The 24,931-nt window shown below is 36.3% G+C and overlaps 1 protein-coding gene across 4 annotated transcripts in view; it reads right to left on the bottom strand.

Moving 5' to 3' along the window:
- Positions 1 to 5,369: 5,369 nt before the first annotated feature.
- The window catches only part of atg5 (ATG5 autophagy related 5 homolog (S. cerevisiae)), a 35,111-nt gene continuing 15,549 nt past the window's right edge, over positions 5,370 to 24,931 (bottom strand). For all 4 annotated transcript variants that reach the window (XM_014975521.2, XM_014975519.2, XM_014975518.2 and 1 more), the window contains exons 7-8: positions 20,197 to 20,314; positions 5,370 to 6,297 (exon numbers count right to left, since the gene is read on the bottom strand). In XM_014975521.2, coding sequence (XP_014831007.1) covers positions 6,161 to 6,297; positions 20,197 to 20,314 — 255 coding nt within the window. In that variant the 3' untranslated portion in view covers positions 5,370 to 6,160. The remainder of the gene's footprint in view (positions 6,298 to 20,196; positions 20,315 to 24,931) is intronic.

Here is a 24,931-nt window from a genome sequence, read left to right as displayed (position 1 = left end):
TGTCCCAGTGTGCGCTGTAACGTGTTTGTGTGGCTCAGGATGAGAAAAACACTCATGACTTCCTCTTCATCACTAATCACTCTCATCTGTTGATCTTCTTGATCTCCGTCTGATATACAGCAGAGCGCAGCAGCCCCCTGAGACGCCGAAAAAGCAAAACAGTGTGTGTGGGTGTGTGTTATACAGTTTGTCCTTGTTTGTGGGGACCAGTTGGATTTTGGACATTAATGGAGTCATTTCAGAGCTGAGATGTCATCGTATGGTTAATATTAAAACAAACAGGGGAAAGAAAAAAACTTAACTTCATCCTATTGGGAGCTGTAAGCAAGAGATTAAGATCCAAGACAGTTTGTCGGTTTTAACAGAGTATCTTAGTGAAGGTCCTCACAAGTAAGGTATGATGTGCACAGGAGACTGTGGTTTCACCAAATTATGCAGGACAGTAGGGGACTGAGGGGAAGTAGGTGGCGTAGTTTGTGGTCTGAGTTGATGGTAAAACTGTGTGTGTATGAGAAAGACTGGTTTCACGGAATCTGGGGGAGATCAGCTATACGGTAAACTTGCTTTGGATTTTATTGGATATTTATTGGAAGAGAGGGAAGAATTTCCGGTTTGGCTTGACAGAGACACTGGTGACCAGCAAAATAAGTTTCTGTTTTGCTCCTTAACCGTTATCGTCAGCTTGTAGAGCTCAGCACAAAAGTAAATGAGAAAATAGTTGTATATCTATTTTCAAATTTGTTACATTAACTTTTTTTATTCCACATACTTGGACAATTAAGTTTCAGATTGAAAAACAGTTTTAAAGGATGGTCACTTGCAGGTTGAATAAAGAGATAATTTAAAATATAAATCTTAAATGGACTAACTATGCTAATTCAGCTAAAAGTAGAAAAAACAAGGTCTCTGTGAAAAGCTACGCTGAGCTGTGTCGAGTTACATTTATTTATCTTTATAAGCAAGGAATTGTTATGGTATGACCGATAAATATAATTTATAATCACAAAATTCTTTTTGGTTTTATCAGGGGTCCATATCTGTCACATGAAAGATGGCTCAAATGATACAAAAAACACCATCAGTGGGAATTAGGTGTAAGACTAAATAGAATGAAATTAAACTATATTTAAGAATTTAGTATTTTCTAATGATTTATTTCCATATTCCATTGAAAAACTGCTTAACCATCAATAGAAGAAAATTAAAATACACAGTTTGAAGTAGTTTGTTTATAAGGTATAAATCAGAAGGAGGAAGAGACAAAATGAGAGCAAGGATATAAAATGTGGGCATGATTTAAATCTCTAAACAGACTGGTTGTTAATTACAGCAAAAGTTTGTAAACTTGCCTGTTTTTTGTATTTCTAAACTGCAGAAGATGGTATAATAAACTAAAGAAAATAAATTGTCAAATATTGTTGTTAGCTGGAAGTGTGTATGACCCATGGAACGAATCACATTTAATTCAACTTCATAGATTGAGTTTTAGGCCGAATATGTTCAATTCGCATTGTGCTGATTTTTAAATGGACTCAATTTATTAAGCACTTTTCTAGTCAAACAATCCAAACAAAGAGCTTTACATCACATCCACATTTACCCTATCGCGCTGACTAACACGTGCATTCACACAGTGATGCATAGATCAGCAGACATCAGTAGACAATTTGGGATTACGTGTTTTGCCCACAGGGATTTTAACAGGAAGGAGGAAGGAGGAAGATGGAAAAAATAAAACATAACTTCTGGATTCCAAGATGACAGCTTTATCACCCCAGGAAATGTATAAGAAAAATGCTGTAGTGCCAATAATGAAATTTAATTCTGTCACGATTAATTAACATAATCAGTTAAAATAAGCTTGATCATTTCCATACTTATGATAGATATATTTGAACAGCAATTTTGTTTATAGAGACTTAAATTTATTTTTGGTTTTGGTTGTGTGTGGTTTTTATTTCTGTTTTATCGTTTTTGGTTGTGATTTACTATGAATATTTAAAATATGTTTGAGTTCCTGTGTTAAGAGTTCTTTGTAAAATTGAAGTTTATTGGTCTTTCAGAGGCCAAACTTAAATAATTATGTCATTAAAAATATTACTTGAAAGTGGTCTCAAAATAACGTTATTATTGTTTACTGGAATAGTTATTGGGTCAATTTTTCATCCAGCAACATTTTTTTGTGACCTGCCTATCATATTAAGATTAAAGTAATTTTTTGCATAAATAGCTACGTTATTAGTGACAGTACGAGTTTCACATTCTTGTGGGAAGTACAACCAACTAGATCAAATATTCACAGTTCAACAAAAACCATGAACCTTAGTTAAGACTTTCAGGTGTGCAATGGCTCTTGGACATTTGAAACCACCATGATGGGGGATCGTAACCCAGGTGTTGACTTACAAGGAACGTGAAACTGAGTGTTTTGGCTATAATAAACTGCTACGACTGCTTCAGGTAAAGCTTTTGAGCTCTTTTATTAAAATATTTACAACAAAACCTGGTCAGAACTTGTCTAGACGATCTGGACAGAATGAGCAGGAATGATGCTATCGGTTCTGATTCAGGCCTAAAGCATCTCAAATTGAGATGGAAATAGATTTCTGCAAGCAATTTAACTCATTCCATCTCCGCCCCTCACGAAGCAACACACTCCCGCTCGGCTTTTATTTTCAGAGCCTCTTCTGCCTCTGTGTGCCGTACAGTGTGGGGGATGGATGACGGGCCGGGAAATCCCATTAAAGTGTGTGTCAGACCCTTCATCACTACGTCTCCGGCCCCAGATTGCATAGTATACAAAACACATTTTCACACACAAAAACAGACACGTTACCCCACGCCGAGTGGCGGCATTTTGACTCAACACCATAAAAACCACGGTCCAATCATTCTTGGCGGCAGAAACAGCAGTGAGGAAGCCTGAAGTGATGACATGATGTGTGACATCACTCGCACAACATACACTTTAAATTAGCAGACTGGCATTGTGACAATAGACAAGCGTCTATGTGTGTGTAGACATCTGAATCTGCACTCACACACCTGCAGGGGGCTATAAATGATGTCTGTAATTATGTACACATACTCACACTGCAGAGTTCGACTCCCTGAAAGCGCACAGAGTGACAGAGCAGCCCCAGGCCTGTCTGGACAGTTTAGCGGTCTCATTAGTAGCGAGTGGATGCCAGCAGATAATTAACCAGGAGAGATGAAGAGCGAGAGGGAGGGTGAGTGTCAGCAGTAAAAGGCATGAGAGGGGGAGATGTGTCTTAAAAGATGAATAAAGCAAAAAGAGAAAGCAGGGGGAAAGTTTCTCTAAAATCATAAGAATTCATGTTTCACGAATCATAAAGCCTCAATGTTGCAGATATTTCTCTTCAAGACGTACCAGAACGTTTTTTTTTATGTAGATTAAAAAAAATACATCTCCAGAAACAAGATTAGAACCTGAAATATAAGTGTGCAACATTTTTAGAAAAGAATATTAAAAAAAAAACACTTAGAAAGAAGCTTGACATTTTCACATTGTTTATCAAATGAGTCAGCAGGTAATTGAACTTTTCTTTTTAAAGATGCAGATTGTTTCACAAAAATAACATTATGACATTATCAGAATAATAATTTTCCATGTTATCAGAGTGTTATCTAATTACTCTTATTTCAGAAAAGTTTGTCTACCTTCATAAAGAACAGAAAGCATTGCTTGCTGCAGCTCTCCAATTAATGCTCAATATGATTTTATTGGGCTTTTTTTATCATTTCTTATCCACTTCCAGGTTTTAAGTTAGCTTTTGTGTAGTTTTATGTCTCTCTAAGTGATGCTTAAACTTTACCACTATTCCTTTAGTGTATTTAATGTAATTTTCTTCACCTTTGTTTATTTCTCTGTAAAACACTTTCAATTACCTTGTGAAAGAATGGGACCAAGTAAAGGGTTTCAACGTTAACCAGACATGTTATTGATAACATTTTTTTTAAGCTATTTTAGTATGACGTTTTGGCTTAAGATAAAATATAGGATTAATGCATGTATAATAATATAGTTTGAAAGTGCTTATTGTGCACAACAATAATTATTTTTGACATTTTGTTTTTGGGACCATCTGCTTCATTAGTGTCCTCACTATTAGCTTAACAAATGTAGGATGAGTGTTGGGTGGCACTCCTCTTGTTTTCATCCCTCAGGCATAGATATTCTTTGCATCACTAAAATGCCCAAAAAGCCAAATTTGTCTTTCTTGTAATGAAGGAGAACATGCAGTGGCCTCCTTGTTTCAGACAATTTGGCAGCAGTGCAAAGCAGCAGGACCAGTGGACTAATGTATGCTTGAATTGTGACTTTTTTCTTCATTTTCTTGGATATAAATATTTTAGATATACAAGAAAAAAAATCTGCAAATTTCACAGATACAAAAACAAATACTGAACCGTAAATGAGATCCTCCAGAGCTATATGTGGCTGAAAAGACAGAAACAAAATCAAATTGCTTTCTGTCTGCAATATGTAAAGCTAAATGCTACATTTAATGCATAAAGGTATTCATGTTTGTGTCTCTATAAACGTCTAAGATTGAAAAGCTGTTCGGTAATCCAAGCCTGAAGTATTTAGGCAAAATTTGTACGACCAATCAAAAACAGTTTGATTTTCATCATATTTTTCTAGCATGCAAAGTGTTTGGTGGACTAATCCAATGGCTTGAGCGTCTTGTTTGATACCGATATAGTTGTGTGTCTACAACCTAAATATATTAAATAAAACATATGCATTAAATGGTCACAGAAAGTCGCCCACCTAAAGCAAACAGTCTCATCATCCACGCTCAGCTCTTTAAGTTTTAACAAAACCAGATGCCCATTTAAGCTTGGCCAAGTTTGGGCCAAGTCTCACGAAACAGACTATAAAACCAAGCTGAACGTTGTACTGATGGCAAGAAATCAACACCTGCAATTTAAGATGTGTGGATTGTTTTCCCAGAGACCTCCAAACATAATCATTGAAGCTCATTAACCACTTGACGACTCCGATCACACCATGTGAAAATGTTGCATCTCCTTCCGTCTTTGCAGAAATGGTGAAACACAAATCAGATTTAGCTTAACCTTTTGGTATAATAATGACAGGTTTATAAATTTCAAATTTGAAGCTGAACATGAAGAACAATTTAAATATATATTTTTAAAAGTTAAATTAACATCTTAATGTTAAGTTAGGAATAGCGCTATATCATAACAATTTAGATGTTTTTGGTTATTTTGTTGCATCTTCGGATAGCTCAGAATGAGATGTTGAACTCAGCAGTTGTAGGAAGAGTTTGGTCCAACCAAATTCGTGTGAATGCTGTAAAACCTCCAGAACCAATCACTGGTCAAGATTATATTTTTATTTTGGTGAAATATTACAGTTTTATTAGTATTCTTAAAAAGGTGAACAACTTTCTAGACTGTGATGTAAACTCATCAACACCATCTAAGTCATGATGCATGACGGTACATAACTAAGGCAACTTCAGCAGAACCTGACACCACATCCTCCCCCTCAATGCCCAAAAACAGCATCCCTGTCTCGAAGGCAGTCTTTTAAATGAGAAGGAAGATGGAAATTTAAAAAATGTTAACCTCCAGTGTATATATTTGGTTATTTGGAGAATATATGAAACAGAAAAACAGAAAAAAAAAGAAGCAATCTCTTCTCCTATATCAGGGCTGAAAAACTCCAGTCCTCAAGGGCCACTGCCCTGCAGTTTTTAGATGTGCCACAGGTACAAAAACACTGGAATGGAAAGGCTTAATTACCTCCTTCTTGTGTAGATAAGTTCTCCAGAGCCCTGCTAATGACCTAATTATTAAAAAGTTGCAGGGCAGTGGCCCTCCAGGACTGGAGTGTGACACATGTGTCTTAAAGAGATACTCCTCAAACAAGAAAAGTTCCTTTCGTCCTTTGTGAAATTTCTGAGAGAGGAGTAGTAGTAGCAGTGACCAGATGGAAACATAACCAAATAAAGGAGATCTTGTTCATATTCGTGATTAATATTATGATCCTCCTTTAATGTCTGTTAGCTCCAAGTTTCCACAGTGAAGTTCTACCATGTCTGAGGTTATCCAGCTGGCAGGTGATTGGCTGATGAGTCTTGGGATGACAAGGTGCAGAGGCGTGGCCTCAATCAGTGGGCACAGGGACCACACAGATGTGCAGGAAGTTGTCAGGATGGCTCAGGTGTTCGCTGAGCCACTGCAGAGGAGTTTCCAGTAGCGGTTCGATGCCGTGGATCAAGACTTGATAGCGCTTCTGCTCACCTGGAAGGAGAAAGGAAAGGTATTCACGTCGTAAATGCTCAGGCTCATTGATATCTCCAGTGAGAAGTTCACATATTTGCATCATCCACCAATGAACAACATATTAATTTCCAAAAGGAAATTAAATAAGTTTGAATCTGAATTTAATTAAGTGGTGTGGATTGACTGCAGGTGGTAGCTACTTTTTGTCAGCATAAAACATTTGTTTGACCAAGAGAGAAGAGGATATTCCTTTATTTGGACAGAAGAAAAAAATAAGATGGTAAATGGGTGTCCCATCCAACACTGACACAACTGTCAAGCATACTAAACTGCTAATAGGCGATGGTCTTCAACATAAACAGAAAGGAGAAAATGACTAAACTGAAAACACTACAAAACTGGAAGTAAGAAGAGGTAGAAAAATGTAAAAACAGGGAAAGAGCTGGAGAGAAAAACAAATTAAAGAGGGTGAAAATGAATAGTCATGGACGGAGGAGAAAATCAGTAAGTTAAGGAGATGCGAGGGGGAAAGAAGAGTGCAAATAATGGAAGAAGGAAGGATGTGTAAAGGGAAAAAATAAAAGATGGTCTGATTAAAAAAAGATAAAAAGACAAAACTTGAGGAAAGAACTGTGCAGAGAAAAGAAATAGTTACATGAGGTGAGACAGACCACATCAGACACGACAGTAATACCACTTCTGTGGTGGATGAGACAGAGGAAGAAGAGAGAAAGTACCAAAGTGACTATGACTGCGCTTTCAGTTATGAAGAACAGTGAAGTGACAGTTGATTTTTTTTAATGCACTGGCAGCAGGATTTGAATTTCTACCTTTCATTCTGACAATGTGTGGTAAACAAGCATAGGCTTGTGTCCGGATGTGCTGGCCTCCTGTAACTGATACCACCCGCTGCTGAAAGGCCGCGACCGAAAACGTTTGTTACGAGAAACGATTTTACTGAACCCACTGACAATGCGTAATTTGCAGCGACGATATTTGACCATGTAGGGACATTCAGATGTCTGAAAACCTTTATTCTCAAGCTTTTTTTCTTTTCCCCATAGGAAGTTGACCAAATGTAAGAATATAAATATAAACCAAATGCCTTATGCTTCACATATGCACTCTTACTGTGCAGGTAGTAAAAAAAAAAAAAAAAAAAAAACGTGCTGGGAGCAATGTTGTATGAACACTTTGAGCTTTTCCTGTGAAGCCCAGTAATCTCTCACAACCTTTCAACAAATGTTATTCTTCATCACAAGTAGTTGGTAATTAAAAAGCATGAAGACAATAAAAAGTAAAAGGCTTTCAGTCACTGGAGGAATTTGGTGTCAGACAAAAAAATACACAAATCTAGGAAACACGTTTTTTTAATGCGGTCATTTCTAACTTTGGACTTTGTAAGAATTTAAAGATTGTCATTCCATTATATTATTAGCTACTTTTCTGTACTTAAACACACTTCCTTAAAACTTAACTAACTGTACATGATGTAAAACAAATCTTTCACAGCTAAAGAGCTGGTATGATGTAAACAAATAGCAACATCTAAATACAATATAAGTATATGAATATTTTATACTAGAAGGGCTATTAGTGTTCCCAACTTCAGTATCAACATTTTAAAAAATATATTTGAAATAATCTAATGATATTTTTACATATCTTTAGTGAAAATATGCAGGTATGTGGCTCAAGTGATGTCATGCATTTCTTACATGTACTTTGGTTTAAAATTTAAGATGCAAAATTGTTACTTCCCAATAATAAGTAACTAGAAGTATTTGTGATTCAGACCAAATATTTTTGCAGCAAATTGGCTCACAAAAGCAAGTAAAAATTGTTTTACATAGCTGTCAAGCAAGAAAGTATCTCAAAAGGCAAAAATATTTTTTACCTTTATGTGAGATTTTAATTTGAAAGTAATACTTTAAAGTAAATAATTGGATGTGGAACGTGGTGTGGCAGCATCTGGTATAGGTGAAATGCTGCATGTGCGTGACAAGGATGAATAATAAAGGGCCCTTTCCCGTCAACGACTCCTGAACATGCACACACAAATGCACACACACAGACACCAATAAATATAATAACCTATATATACATAAGCACTAGCAGTCAAACCCACCGGTACATGACATTTCAGTTCCACGTAATATCAAGAGGACGGTTGAGGCTGTGTGTTAACTGACGGTCTGAGAAATAGCTCCACCCAACACCTGCTGGGAAACTGGCAAGATGAAATCTGCACAAACCTTGCATCAAATATCCAATACAACCTCTTAGTAGATTTTCCTCTCAGAAAATGAGCTATCAAGTACTCTTGGGTATCAGAAATGCATATTCTGAATGAAACTGCAATTTAAAAAAAAGCAAAAAATCATAATAGTGTTTGCACTATTTGGGATTTTCTTTTAATTTATTACCTCTCAGTATATACTGCATTACAAAGTAACACTGCATTTGTAAGTTTTTCATGCAATATTATGCAATCATACTGCACAGAAAATCTGGTAAATGTAGTAAGGTTACATATGCAATGGAAAGGGGGTAAATTAAAGAATGCCAAACTTAGGCTGGTGAAATGAAAAACTATGTTATGCAGAATTTACTATGTTAATAACGTAACATAATAAAGGTAGCTGATTTTCCCATCCTATATCAATTTTGATAAATCAGAGGCTGAGGAGTACAAAATGTAAAGAAACTGAGCATCTTTGTTGAAAAAAGGATATGCATGAAGAAAATAATTCAACTCTTTAAAGTAAAGAAATTATTTCTGCAGCATGCCTAAACAATAAAAAAAATCATGCAGACAAGAGCTGAGCTGTTGGTGGTAGTGGCAAGACGCTAACCACCAAGCTGCAACCATAAAGATGTTGCAAAACAAAATGGTGGTTCAGTGCGGATGGAGCATCGTGCCAACAGTAAAACTCATTAAGAACATCTTATTTGGAACAAATATTTTTAGCAAAAGTGTAAATTACAACTTGTATGTTAAAACAAAATTATGGATTTGACTTTGTGTCTGCATGATGATAATCCTACTGAAAACAATGGCAGCAGTATTTTCTTTCAATAACCGTCACATGTTAAGATTTTTCCCTTCACCAGAATTGCTTGCTTTTTGCTTTATGGAAACCTTTGTAGCAGTAACACATAAAACTTGGATACTTGAAAATATAAAGTATTTGTGAAATGAGAATATAAGCATAAATGTAAAATGATAAAGGATGTACTGAGTTAAATTAGCTCATTTTAGGCTGCAAGGTGCCACAGCTGGTAGTCATTTTGCCTTGCAGCAAAATGACTACAAGGGTTCCTGGGTTCAAATCCCAGCCAGAGGTCTTTCTGCATGAAGTTCTAATGTTCTCTCCATGCATGTGTACTCTGACTTCGTCCCACAGTAAATACAAACAGACAAAAAAATAATATGACTGTTACATTAACCGGTCTATTTAATCTACCATTGTGAGTGTGAGTATGGTTGTTTGTCCTGTGTGTTTCTGTGTTACTGTGTGATCTGACTAAAAGTGACTGGGATGAAAATATTGTTTAAATTTGATCTAAATTACAAGTATAATTTAGATCAATTGTGTTGATAAGTATTCTACTTATTCACATATAAGTAAAATACAGTGTTTAAGTGGGCTAATGTTACTGAAAAACTTTGTAGACTTGAAAAGAACAGCAAATAAATAAAAATGAGCTCATTAAGGTGAAGAAAAGCTTGTAAAATGAGCAAAACCCTGAGACACTGTGGAGTTAAGGTGGACAGAAAGCACAGAAAGTAAAAGGTGTGATCCGGCTTCACTGAAAAAAGGTGAGAAGACACTTTCTCTGGTTCACACACACACACACACACGCACGCGCGCACACACACACACACACACCGGCTTTCTGGCAGGTGTTTCATACTCTTCACTTGCATTCAGGCCTCGACTAGATGTAGGTGGAGTAGGTGTATTACAGTCTCATTATGAGAAACGGGGGAAATCTACAGTATGCAACACCCACAACATCTTGCACAACATTTTCAGTCAAATATATATTCCTATAGGTCATCCCAATAACCACCTACATATGAATTACTCAGTCTGACACTCACAGTAAAACCACTTTAGACTGTTGTTAAAACATGAATAAAATGTTGGGGGGGAAAAAAAAGATTCATCTAACTTCCAGATTGCAAAATGAACATCTGCACCATCAGGACAGTTGAGACGTGTTCAGTCGTGAATCTAAATATTGGGGAAGGTAAAGGTGACTTTGCTACTGAAGAGTGTTTTTAGTCAAGCAGCCAATAAAGTCACACCAAGAGTTTAAAGCCATTATCACTAGCAAATCAAATAAAATGTTATTTGTATAACACCTTCCAGCAACAATGCATTTCAAAGTGCTTTGTGTTATAGATCAAAGTCAACATTACATTTTGTCATCATTACACATCAGTTTATTGATTAATGTTTCATGATTATGTTCCAAAAGCAACTCTAAACAGGTGGGTTTTTAGTCTGGATTTAAAGGAAATCAGTGTTTTGGCTGATTTTCAGTTTTCTGGTAGTTTGTTACAGATTTGTGGTGCATAGAAGCTGAATGCTGCCTCTCCATGTTTGGTTCTGGTTCTGGGGATGCAGAGCAGACCAGAACCAGAAGACCCAAGAGGTTTGGAAGGTTGCTATGACGACAACAGACCTTTAATGTATTGTGGTGCTAAGCCGTTCAGTGATTTATAAGCCAACAACAGTATTTTATAGTTTATTCTCTGAGCTACAGGGAGCCAGTGCAGGGACTTTAAAACTGGTGTTATGTGCTTTAACTTCCTGGTTTTAGTGAAAACACGAGCAGCAGTGTTCTGGATCAGCTGCAGCTGTCTGACTGATTAGTCAGACCTGTGAAAACACTGTTGCAGTAATCAATGCGACTAAAGATAAACGCATGGACGAGTTTCTCTAGATCTCAATGAGACATAAGTCCCCTAAGCCTGGAGATGTTCTTCAGGTGATAGAAGGCCGACTTTATAACTGTCTTTATGTGGCTTTGAAGGTTCAGGTCAGAGTCCTTCACTACTTCCAGATTTTGGGCCTATGAGTTTAACTCAGCATAAAATATGAATATTTAAATAACTGATCAACTAAGTCTAAAGGAAATGTGCCAACAGCAACTTTCTCAACCTAAAAACATATTTAACCTTTGCAAAAATATTTGCATCAGTTGAGAAATTTTACCTCTTATCCAACTTGTCTAGCTTTCTAGTGTGACCCTGTAATTGTCCCAGAAGCCAGAAACTCTGAAAATTCCCACTAGATCAACCTTTCAACTATGTTTAAAACAAATTACCATCAAGAGTTTTGGTGTTGCAAATGTTTTCAAAAATGATTTTGTTGAAACATTCAGTGCAATGTCTGTCAGAAATGTACATTCCCCCCACCTCACCCAAAAAAAAAAAAAAAAAAAAAGAAATCTATGTCCTTCTGCATGCCTCTGGTCAATTTGTCTGAACAGGTGACTGAACAGGCTATTGTGAAGACAGATACATTTTTTTATTATTTTAGCAAGTACAAAAAATATCCTGAATACCATTTGCTACAATTTAGTTGTTTAAGAGACACTAAAAGCAGCTAAAATTAAATAAAAAAAATTAAATAAAATCACTCACAAAAATCACTGATAGTGCATTTCAAAATCTTTTATATATTGTCTGAGATAAATATTGAGGATATAAACTCAAAACCTAGTAAAAGGGTTGCATTGAATGTTGAGTATTTTTGACAAGCATGTCAAAAATACATGCTACTGTTGATGTGCAGTAAATTTCAGAGACTTCTGTTGCCACATTTACATAACAGTGACAAGTGACTGTATGGAGTAAGATGGTCAAGTAGCTTACAATATGTATATCTGAAACACTTCAGGAGCTACTAGTCGAGTATCTCCTCAGAATGTAAACATAACATGTTGGAAAAAAATTGAAATTCCTTCAGATTGACAGCTAATAACTCATGAGTAGAACTGAGATCATAGCGTAAACAGGAAAACAAGTCTTCTCTGTGTTACATTAAAGGGCAGAAAAAAAATTGCCTGTGATTACAGTAAATACAGAGGCTTTAATTTCCCCTCATGCTGCCGAAAAGTGCAGATGTAACCATGAGGTTAACATGACACAATACAACAGTGAGGAATGTTAAAAATCAGGTGTTTTCCCAGTTTGATAACCACCGTTTTCTCGGAATCTCTGAAGTGGCCATTAACAATAGGAAAAACTTTGCTTGAATCTATTTTAAAAAGTATTTCTAAACTAAATATACATTTAAGTCTATATTTAAGCCATTCTGCATAATTTTGGATTATAAACCTATTTACTTGTTTTGTTTAATACAAACATCCTTACTCTTTTGAGAACAACTTTTTTTAAAAAATAAGTTTTCGTTATGCTATAAATAATGTGAATCTTCTATTACAAATAAACCAAAACAGTTTATCAGGCTTATGAAACCTTGTTCAAGAAGTATAACACATAAGAGGAACCGATGATACACAAGGTTTCTTATTGTTTTGTGAACTACAATACACTCTTTCAAAGGTACCCCCAATTGGTTATTATGACTTGCCAGGAATAAGCTCTGAAAGAAAATCCTGAAAAACTTAAATTCTGATTCTGCATGTTCAGTATTTGGACAAACAAGAAGTTATACAAGTAAAGGTTGCTTTCAGTCAGTCAAGTCCACCAAAACTTCAGCAAGGCAAAAAGGAATAGGCCCTAAATTAGCACAAGGTTTTAATAAAACTGAAAATGAAGGCTACAGCAGTGGTAATGTAATTAGTGGGCTTCCTCCAAGCCATAACAACATTATTGATAACAGTATTTCAATGGAAGGATGCTTATGTATAAAAAAATGGCTTTTAGCTGACACATACACACACCCTGTGGTTAAGTGGTACTCTGCTGTTGGCCAAGACGACATGTTCTTTCAGCTAAGCACAGCCAAATGTCATTTACGAAGACCGCAAGTTTTCACCAAACTGTGTCTGACCGTATAACTGGCAGCAGTTCGGACTCACAGGCTGACATAAGAATCCACTAACTAATGGGTAAATAAACACACATTTATGATGCTGCAAGAAGAAAGTAAATGCTATTTTTTTTTTCATCAACGACCGAATAAGTAAACATACCATTGATGGAGAGCAATACATGAAAATGTATTTCCTCCCCATAAGACTTCTACCGTTCTTTGCTTTTTTTTGACAAACCTTTTCTATATACCACAGAGTGATAATCAGACTAATTGCAAAAGCAGTTTCAAATAGAAGATTGCATTTATTATGTCAAAAAAGCATAGACTTCTGACTAGGTTACTCCAAAATGTAATCTTGTGTGTGTTTTTTTTCTTTGTAGGGTGGGAAGGCAATTAACAGCAAACCCTCCAGTTCTTGAAGAGGCAAAGCAGCCCAAGACCATCAAAGCTCCACCACCATGTTCCAGTACAGCATGTCTTTTTCTGACATTACACATTCCAAAAAGCTCCACTTTTGTCTCATCGCTCCACAGAATATCTTGACAAAAGTCATGGGAATCATAGACATTTAATTGGAAGATATGAAATAGATCTTTGTGCGCTTTTTGGTCAGCAGTGGTTTTCTTTTTGGGACTCACAAATAGATGGCATTTTGCTCAGTGCCTTTTTTTGTTGAATCACAAACCAACATCAAATGAGGCAAAGAGGCATGCAATGCTTTAGATCCTTTTGTGACCTTATGTATAAGTCACTACTGCTCTTTCCAGGTACGTTTGGTAAGTAATTCCTGGTAAGGTTCACACTTTGGTCCCAAAGTCTCAGAAATGGTTGTGCAATCCTTTACAGACTGATATATGTCAGTGACTTTACTTCTTATCTGTTCTGGAATATTTTTAGCACTAGACCTAATGTTTTGCTTTACAAGATCTTTAACACCAGTGTTTTAGATGTTTCCCTGCTTTAAACACATCTGATTCAGATTATTGCAGTTCAGTATAAGCTTGTTAATCAGCCATCAATTGACATAAGGTGGCCTACAGCAGGAAATTACCTAAAACACACAGAGTAGTGTGCCTTAACAGCCAGGAATGGGAAACACTGGAAAACACTAGTTTAGACTACTTTACATAATTGGTTTTATTTAGGTGGTTTCTTCTTTCTGCAGTAATGGCAATAAACAGTAAGTTGTAAAACTGAACCTAAAAAAAGCAAGGAGAATTTAAAAAGGGGGGCAAATATATTTTCACATCCGGCTAAATAATTTCAAACAAATCTTTAAAGGGCAAAAAAATTCAAATTTGGCTGGCAGTGACAATTAAAAAAATCTATTAAGAGTGGAGAAAATAGAAGATTCTGATCCATAACATTTTCACACAAACATGCCACAAAAGAATCTTTCTAAAGATTCTGCAGAAAATTTCACTAAACTAATAAGTGTAGATTATGGTCTCTCTACAGAAGGGTTTCTCAGTCTTGACGGTATTTTGATATGTTTTTCCAATAGTCTAATTGTTTTATTTTTTTTTAGCCACTCTGTTGTGACTAGAGTTAGAAAGCAGAAAGATTAAAGCAGAGCTCATGTCAGTCAACAATAGATAGCGTCATTGAGCAGGCTTTCGAGCCATTCTGAATTCCCCTGTCGCACATCTCAAACGCCTCCACATACGAACCATAACCCACTATCATCTGAATCAAAACAGCCACTGAAACCTGCACTTCCCCCTGCAGCCTCTGAATTGAGACATAGTGTTTGATAAGCACAGCTGTATTGGCTGCCAAGACAGCCTCTGTGAAGGGGCATGAGATTCATGTGTGGGCGGCGCCATACATGGGAATGAGGTGGAGGAACGTGGGTGGGAAACGGTGTGGATTTGTCACCCAGCTGAAAAGGAGGGGCCAAGGTGGAGTTGTGGGGGGATTATGAAAATGTGGGGGTTTCCTTTGATTATTCACAGACAGATATCAATACAGGGTTTTTCAAGACTAGGCACAACTCCAAAAATAATTAAAAAAGACACCTTTAAAGAAAACAGACACCTTGCTTACGAGAATTATCTGTCAGTCATTGAACATGTGGGAAGTACTGCCCCCTAGACTGACTTTTGCAGTAAGCCCAAAGTGTTCTGCCAAAAATCTTGCTCAATAACACACCTGATTTCAGAAAAACAAAATACATGAGACAGTACGAACACACGTCAGAGCTGACCGCTGCTTACGGGAACGCAATGTTTTGAGTTTGGTTCACGCGGCGCGGGGGTAGCCTCATGGCAACACAGACTTTCGTCCATGGCTTTGAAAAGATTTGGGAATCCCCAGTCGTTCCAGCTCTTAATGCAAGCCACCCCTATTTGTTTGCTGCAACTGGTTTCTGGGTCCCAGAGGGGTCAATAGAAATCCTCTCTCAGACATAACAGGGAGGGAGTGTGTTTGAAAGAAAGGGTTGTTATTTTATGTTTGAAAGATCACAGAGATGTAGAGCACCCCAGACTGTTATATGTTAGGGTCTTGGAGATAAAATAATAATAAAAAAAAAAGTTCACTGAACTTATGAACAATACCTGCTAACCACTCCCTTAAAACGCCACCGCTCTACAAAGTCTCTGAACACACTTCCCCGGGTTCTCCAATCCAAACACGCCACCATAATCCTTGGCTATCATCCAACCTATCTACCACCCGAGGAAGAGGAGGAAACCAAACAAACGTCTTTAGACAAAAGGGCCACTTTCACCTTGATCAACCAGGCAGGCTGGCAGACTCCTCTGGAGGGAGGAGAGAAAAGAAAAGCCGAGATTTAAACTCAAAGACATAAAAGGCCTCCACAGCAGACAGAAGATGTTGAAGACTACACCTGAGACAGAGATATAGGATCAAAGAAGAAAAACAAGTTAGATCAAGGTAAAAAAAAAAAAAAAAAGTAGAAAAAAATAGTAAGATGCTCTTTTTCTTTCCAGGAAATATTCACGCTAGATAAAAATTTAGCAATTCAGTCCCAATTAAATATATAAAGAGTAACAGGACTGAAACAAATCAGGGGCTGTAAAACCATCCATCACATGGTTAAAAATATCCTTCAAGAAGATCATAGTGTTTAGCAGATGTTACTGTTTAGAGACCATCTCAAGCGTTGGCTGAATGGTTTGTTGCCTAAAGCCTAAACTAAACAGCTTTTACTACAGACTGGAATCCAAGTCTAAGCATTGTACAATAAAAACTCTTTAGCTGCAAAAAACCCCCCCAAAAAACACTTGTTTCTATGAAAACATTGAAATATGTTACGAGGACATGAATTCTAGTATTGTATCTGTTTCACAAAGGATCTTGAAGTAAATACATTGCTCAAAAATAATGATCTTTACATAACAACCTGTTTAATTTAGCCTTTTATCTAAAAATTCAAGGATCCACACTGTTCCCACAGAGCCAAACAATGACATCCATGGAAACAAATACACTAATATTGGTTGTATACTATTTAGTTTCGTCCTTAACTTACTTTTTGTGTTTATAAACACTGTTGCAAACAGCAATCCCCATTTGTAAATCCTTTTCGCAATGGAAACTGGGGGTTGTTAATCCGGCCTGAATTTATAAATGCCAGTGCAAGTACGGTCTATGAAACCGTCTATGAAATCAAGTTTACTCTCACATCTCCCCTTCAGCATGCCACTCTGTAGATGAGTTGATAGAAAACTTCCATTTTGAAATGCCAGATGTTATAGATTCCACTGCTCCCATTAAACACTCGACTCCAGGTTCCCTGCAAAATCTACAAGAAAAAAACTGAACAAATCACTTAAGACAAAAACCTGCAACTGATATATTCTTCTGTGACATCAATAGCAAAATCACCAATAATCCTGATTACCAAACCCTCCTGTGACTCTAAGATCTGAACTCCACTCTAGCAAGGCAAGGCAAACAACAGCATAATGTTTAATTACATGTCAGTTAAACTCCTCGTCCTGCTGTCTTGATATCCTATCCACAACTTTCCTTAAAGTTTTGTCTATCAATGCATTTGATCTGATTCAAATAATAAACTCATCAGCTGTTTTCACGCAATATTAAAAAAACAACAGTTACCAAGCCACTGATAAAAAAAATAAAAAAAAATCAAATGTGGGGTACTGGAGCCTTGCGGTACTCAAAGGCTCAAGGTACTTGGTGTCAAGCACTACAATCTTTGAACCTAAAGTATCTTTGAAGAATTTCGCAAATATACAAGAGGTTTTGTTTGTTTTTACCGTATTTTATATTTTTATGCAAGGTATTGTATGAATGTTTGTATCTTGTGTTTGTTTTTTGGGACTTTGAATGGAAATGAGCATTTTGTTAAATCTGGTGTATTTACAACATTGTACATTCATTAATATGTGCTGTCCCATTTAAATAAAAAAATAAATAAATAAATTAAAAAAATCTATCAAACTTAAGATATGTAGCAACACTGGGCACAATGTCTTTAGTGACACAAGCTCAAAACACATTTTCTTGCCGCTTTTAAGGAGCGCTTTTGGAACTGGTGCCCTTTTATTCAACAGTAATCTCACATGTAATCTGAGAACTGACAACAAGATGGCTTCATTGATGAGTCCAACTGCTCTACCGACTGAGCCACGCACCTCCTACTTCTAACAAAATCTATTCTGTAGGTATTATTGCTGTATTTTAACCAAATAAAATATTTTCTGGTGATGAGTAGCTGATATATCTGAGTAAAAATCTTACAATCCGGTCAGGGTTTTCAGTTCTGGATATGAAAGTGAGTGTGAGATATAAGCAAAGAGATGCTGGAGGGAGACACAAAGACAGTGGCTATTAGACAGACAGGTAGGCAGACAGACAAGAGAAGGCGGTTTTAATGGTTGTCGCCTCTGTGCAGGTGAGTCTCCTGCGGGTTTGTACTCCCAACATACTATTGTCTCTTTATCTACTTCCCCTCTCTTCTTTTGCAGACACTCTCTGTTTTGACTGCTGCTTGGCCTTTCTCTATCCCTTTCCTCTCATCTCTTCTTTCATCATCAGCTCTGCTCCCTTACAGCTGCAACTCCAAGGTACACCACAAACCCACAGAACTTAAAAGCTCCATCTGCTGTCCGAATATAATTAGAAACCAGGAAACAACAGGTACGGTTCAATTACTACCATTTGTGTGTTTTATGCAGATCAATAAAATTACAGTAAAAACAAATTTATTCAAATCACTCAGGGTAACTGTCTACTGTTTTAATAACTAGATTTAAAACCTTTTTTTTATTTTAAAAACCTGGATAGTTTGTTTGGGAAAAACAAGTTGAACCAAAAGTGAAAAAAAGAGGAATCACTGGATTCAGGTGCTCTAAACAGGTACAAGATGACCAAAGATCTACTAATACTACCAGGTAACGTTCAAGTAAATCTGTTGTATAATAAACACTTTAACATTAGTTTGATCATATCCATTCTGATTAATATATTTTGGTTCAGAGACAATCAATTTAATTTATGGTTGTGGTTGCCTGTAGTTTTTATTTCCATTTATCGTTTTTGGTTGTTGTGTTTTATTTTGGATATATTTGTAGTGTTCTTCACAGAATACAAGTTGGTTTTTGAGAGAAGGAACTTGCATTACTATTATCACAGTATTACATTTCAAAATAATTTGTGAAACAGTTCATCACTCAGCAAAACATATCATGACAAGCCTACGTGTTGGTACTTAATTTTTTATGCTACGTATTAAAGGGGTTTCATGAGATTACAAAGCATGTGATATTAATACATCATCATATTTCTCTTAAAGGTTGCGTCTCTCTCAAACCACTATCTACCTTCTGTTGTGTGACCTCATCTGGTAAAATAAAATTAAGATTGAGGTGGAAAGGAAAGTAGTTTAAGTATGACTCCCTATATTTAATGTGCTAATGTGCTACGCTAACTCTGGTTTCCAACAACGTGTTACAGCAGTTGGACGGTCTTCCTTATGTTTGCACCTGAAATAAATTGTATAAACCAGTGTGCTAAAGCTCAAGGAGAATGAGAGAAGGCTGAGGAAAATGTGATGCATTCAAATTTCCTCAGATTATTCAACAATGATACTTCTCTTGAACTCGGTATTGACATGTAAATTTAATATATTGCTGCACCCCAGCAGCATATCAGATAAAACAAAGCAGCCATTGTCTGGCATGTGAACTAACTGAAAAGATACACACAATTATAAAAAAAGAGGAATGTGTTGTATTTGACTCCACGTTGCTTTCATATTTTCAGTGAAGTTATTGTTAGATTTTCATCCACATCAACGCTCTTCAACTCTGAATGTTGAGCCATTTATTTATGGAATAGAAATTTTTCTTTTTACCAACTCAGTTTCATAGTTGGTTGTCTATAAAGTCGATTTGAGCTGCACTTTTAGTGGACGTCACCCGAAGTGTTTTGACACAAGCAGTTTGGTCTAGATCCCTAATATTTTGTAAACTTCACATCTAACTTAAATGTATTTTGGGCTGTCATCTGAGTGAGTGTAGGTGGAAGCTTTGTTGTAAAAATAAATGGCACACTTAGACATCCTTGATAGCTACGTGTGTTAGATGTCTGGTGGAAAACTCAAAATTCTTGTCATATCTAAGCTTTCCTCTCACTCCCTCCTTTCACTTTCATTGCGTTTGCCCACATCTTTATTCAATGCAAATGCTATTAACCCTCATCTTTGTCCTCCAGTAGTTTTATCAGAAAATGTGGATCTCAAAAATTCCTTCACAAGCAGAACAAATAAAATAACCTTGAGGACAGTCCTTTCCTTTTTCTTTATCAAGAGTAACACAGCTTATATTTAATTAAACAATCAGGCAAAAAATTGTCTGGACTTAGTGGTTAAGCTGGTAATGCTTGAAATCGCTGCTTGATTGCTTACCATCATTTGTCAAAGCATCTGGATACATCTCCTTCAGCAGGTCGCCAAGTGTGTGTGCATTGCAGTCGGGCGAAACAGGGCGAAACAGTTTCTGGATGAATGGCCTGTCGCTCAGCGTCTGCAATTAAAGCACAGCAAATTAAACTAGTACACATTAATAAAATGATTCTAACCTGTCAAATGCCAAGTATTTACTCTACAGACTCAATAGGACATTGTCAAACTTAAGAGTTTACATCTGTGCTGTTATTTACATTTTTTTCATTTTTGATGTTTTTTTTGACATGCAAAGTTATTCAGATTTTTTTAAATTACCCAACTAAGTTACATAGTTCTTTTGAATATAATATGTCATTTTTAATAACTGTGCAGCAGTATTTTTCTTATTTTGTAAATTTGCCATTTCTCAGTTTCTTATTCTTATTTTACATATATCTTCTTTGTCTTTGAATATGCATACTTTTATTAACCTGCAACTTGCTGCTGGCACACCTGAATTTCTTAGGTGTGGGATAATAAAGGATTATCTATTCCAACTTCATAGTTCTGTCTGTCTCAAGTTATGTGCAAAATTATTTCTTTATTTAATATTTGAAGAGAGAGAGCTGCTGACAAATTTCATTGAACACCACGTATACTTTCAATAAGTGATTTTCGATACTTATGTGTTCACCAGTGTTTTCTCTGGTCTCTGTTGTCATCAGTTCATTAATGTTCTCTAAAAGCATCTAGTCTTCAAAGAATACCGCTACAGCTATGTGTTAGCTTGTATTTGTGTACCACATAATTTCAAATAAAATACAAAAAGGTTTTAGTTTGTGATTCAAGGGGCATGATTATTATGATAATGTAATACTTAAATTCACATATTGATGCTGAAGGTCCATGTAGAAAAGACATCCAACTAAAGCATTTTCCCCTCAGTCAAAATATAAATTTGACTTAGATAACTTTGGGGCAAAAACAAAATGTCCAGTAAAAGGACTGGCTTTCTGTAAAACACTGTGGGAAATTTCTGATGTGATTAATAGAGGTTAGAAGAGCAGGGAGTGAAAGAATCCACAACAGGATGTACGCAAGATGTCGTGAATGAAAACCTGGCGAAGTGGTGGTTTGATGAGCTTCAATGTTTAGAATGTAATATTAAGCAATCTACATTGATTTCACAGATGTTACGAGATGTTTTATTGTTCAGAATCAGTCTGGATCTCATTATCTGGTACTTTAGTGCGTAGCTAGAAGAAAAATAGATTCCTACTGAGACTAAAAGCTCATCTGGCACTCCAAGCTTTTCAGAGGGAAAAAACAGTATAGTGAATGTGACAGTCTCAATCAGTCCATAAAAGACAAATCCACAAGTTCAATTAAGATTTAAACACATCTATTTAATGTCGTTCACACTGTGACCCACTGGTCTAAATTCCTTGTACTCATCCGTACAGTTTAGCTCCTCTTTGATGAGTGACATGAAGAACCATTAGAAATAATTTTCTAACTGAAATGGTCGGAATATTATAAGAAGCTTAATCTTGGATCACATCTGCTCTATCAGTGTAATCGTTCCTTTTCTGACATTGTATATACTTACAGAATGATACATGTTCTCACTATGATGAGTGTCTGAACTGTGGCCATAGCCTCCCTAAGTTATTTGTCAAGTGATCCAGGAAGTAAAGCTTTTCCTACTTCTGACAACAAAACACAATGCTCTGGGAAGGAGCAACGGCTGAATGTAAACGGAGTAAATCATGACAGAAAAGATAAACAACTTTGAAATATTCTCAGGAATACAGCGTTCCACTGTTTTTGACTCAACCGAGTCACCACAACATTCCATGACTTGGATGTGAAAGAAACCCTGTAAAATTACCAACAGACGCCAGATAAGAGTGTCCACAGTTGTGAGAGCTTTACTCAAGAACTCAAGCTTTGATAATTCTTCAAGTAGAAACTGGTATGGTCTTTGAACTACTTCCATAGAGTCGAGCCTAAAAGGTTTTGGTGGAAAACTAAAAAAAAAAAAAAACTAACTAAACTGGAAGTGGTTAATTTGATTAGTCAACCATTTCCAGAGAAGTTTAAGCTCTTAAGTGAATGTTTAATAGTAAAAGTCTTCGGAACATTGGTGGTCTGTGATACCTTTTTTATTGTTTACTAACCAGAACTTAAATCAAATTTATTAGGGTTCCAATATATCACAAAAAATATTTATTTGGAAATACTATTGTGTAAAATGATATTTAGGATAATTAACCCACATTTTCCAGACACATTTCTTTGCCATTATAGTGAGACTTCCCATCACTCTCAGGAAACTTTAGCATCTCAACTACTAAAGATGTAAAACAGATCTGGGCATTAAGGGAACTGGGGCCAAATATAGTATTGATAAACAAACCAAAAAAGCCTGACATCTAAAAAATAAAAGACTCCAAATAATGCATCCAAACAGTGCTGTGCAATTGTAATATTGCAATAAATATTGTGATTTGGTACATTGTGCATCTCTAAGAAATATTAGTAATCAAAGATCAAGAGTATTGTTCAATTTCTAGAGTGAACTACAACTTCTTACAAGTAATTATGCAATACATAGCCAAATAACTCCTGGTGAAATTACTTCAGAAATAATCACTGGTATTCAGTGATGCATCAGGGGTTTCTTCTGCCCCTTTCCTGAGTTTCTGCTCTTAGCTGCCCTCTCACTGCAACTCCTTGTGACCCTCCAAAGACCAGGATGGCTGGTTGGCCGGTTGACTGGGTGGACTTGGCTGGGAACAGGTTTTTGTGAGTTAATTATTCTTTTGGATTTCAAAATTTAGCCCTGAGATGTCCCTAAAACCTATAGTCTGTACTTTTAAACTGATTATTAAAGTCAAATTCAATAAATTAGAAAATCCATCCAGATAAATCTAGTTTGTCAAATTAAAAGTACTCTTTCAAAATAACTGTCAGGGCTAGACTTGCATCATAATTAAAAATTAGTATTTTAAAGAGAAAGTTCTCAACGCAATAAAAATAAAAAGCACTCAGAATAAAGTTAAGTGATTAGCTTTACGTTCAAAAATAAAGTCTGAGTTGATTTTATACAAAAATTAAAATTTAAACATTACTTTTGTGGTAGAAAAACTGTTTCACTTCTCACTTCTTCACTGCAAACAATCAGACCAAAAACAGCAGCTGGCTCTTCTTGTCAATAACACCAGGACTCAGACATGACTAGGAGGAGGAGGCCCTAAACCAAAAAAATAAAATAAAATAAAATAAATAAAAAATACTCAGAGACTCAGGGACTCAGGGATCAGGGACTCAGAGTAGAGCCGCTGCTCCTCCACGTCAAGAGGAGCCAGTTGAGGTGGCTCGGGCATCTGGTCAGGATGCCTCCTGGATGCCTCCCTGGTGAGGTGTTCCAGGTACGTCCCAACGGGAGGAGGCCTCAGGGAAGACCCAGGACATGCTGGAGGGACTATGTCTCTCGGCTGGCCTGGGAACGCCTTGGGGTTCCCTGGAGGAGCTGGAAGAAGTGGCTGGAGAAAGGGAAGTCTGGGCCTCCCTTCTGAATCTGCTGCCCCCGCGACCCGATCGAGGATAAACGGAAGAAAATGGATGGATGGATGGAAAATAAAAAATAGCTCTCCCATTTGTAATCATTAGCATAACTTTGGATCAATAACATCCGTCATTTAGCAAATCCTAATTTAATCTAATACTCAGTAGGCTCCAACAATAACTTTTAAGCTGATATGTTTTTCTTTAAGCTCACGCTTCTGTTTTAAAAAAAAAAGTTTTTTTATTGGTCTGATCTGATACTCATCTTAAAGGTCATGTTTTTATTATTATCAAATGGGTTTTTAAATATATTCTAATATATTGAATGGGTCTGTAAATTTACACTTGGTGAATTTAAATTTCTCACAAAATAATCTCAGATATGTGAAATTTTTGTAAACACACTAGAAGCAAACACCACAGCAAGACAATCCAGTGAAAAGTCTTCCAGGCATGTCATTTTTACGCATGCTTTGAAATGTATGTCTTTCTTTAAATCGGTTTCAGCAGCAGAGCACTTTGTCAATGTCAGTCACTTAAAGCGCAGGTGAATGATTTAGTGGTTGTTACCAAGTGACCCACGTTCTGACATCATTAAAAAAGTGCTCATGGGCTGAGACCATCCAAGAGTTTGTGACAGGTGGCAACAGAGTTGATGCAAGATCAATTACAAAGATTTTATCTCTAAACCAGATGTTACAAATTAATCAAAACTAACGTTCTGATTATTTAAAATAAAATGTTATGTTTGACCATGCCGTTTTTGGTATGGTGTAATACAGTAGAAGTTAAGAATTTCAACATAAATATTTTATCCTTATAAAAGGTTAATTTAATATACGAACCTAAAGAGATCTAGGTTTCATAAAATATTTTAAGTTAAATAAAATTTGATTGTTCAGGTTGACAATGTTTTAATATGATCATCATTTTAGAAACAATTTTGATTTAATCAAGGCCTTAGATTTGATTAATTCATACCTAAAGTAAGGAGCTACAGTCTTCATATAAATAAGAGGTAACAGTACATATAGATGTGCCTGAATGTTTTGTCAATTACAAAACATCCTCAATCTGAACTTTTGAATTTTACTGTTACAAGAAAGCGCTGCTGCCTCGCTTTACCTACAAAGAACTACAGCAGAATAAAAGGACTGTCTTCTCCGAAACAGAGTCATGATGCAGA

This window comes from Poecilia mexicana, unplaced genomic scaffold (assembly GCF_051168715.1).
Source record: "Poecilia mexicana isolate PSO_F unplaced genomic scaffold, ASM5116871v1 scaffold_16, whole genome shotgun sequence".
In the NCBI taxonomy this organism is placed as follows: domain Eukaryota; kingdom Metazoa; phylum Chordata; class Actinopteri; order Cyprinodontiformes; family Poeciliidae; genus Poecilia; species Poecilia mexicana.
This window is presented reverse-complemented; position numbering and strand designations above follow the sequence as displayed.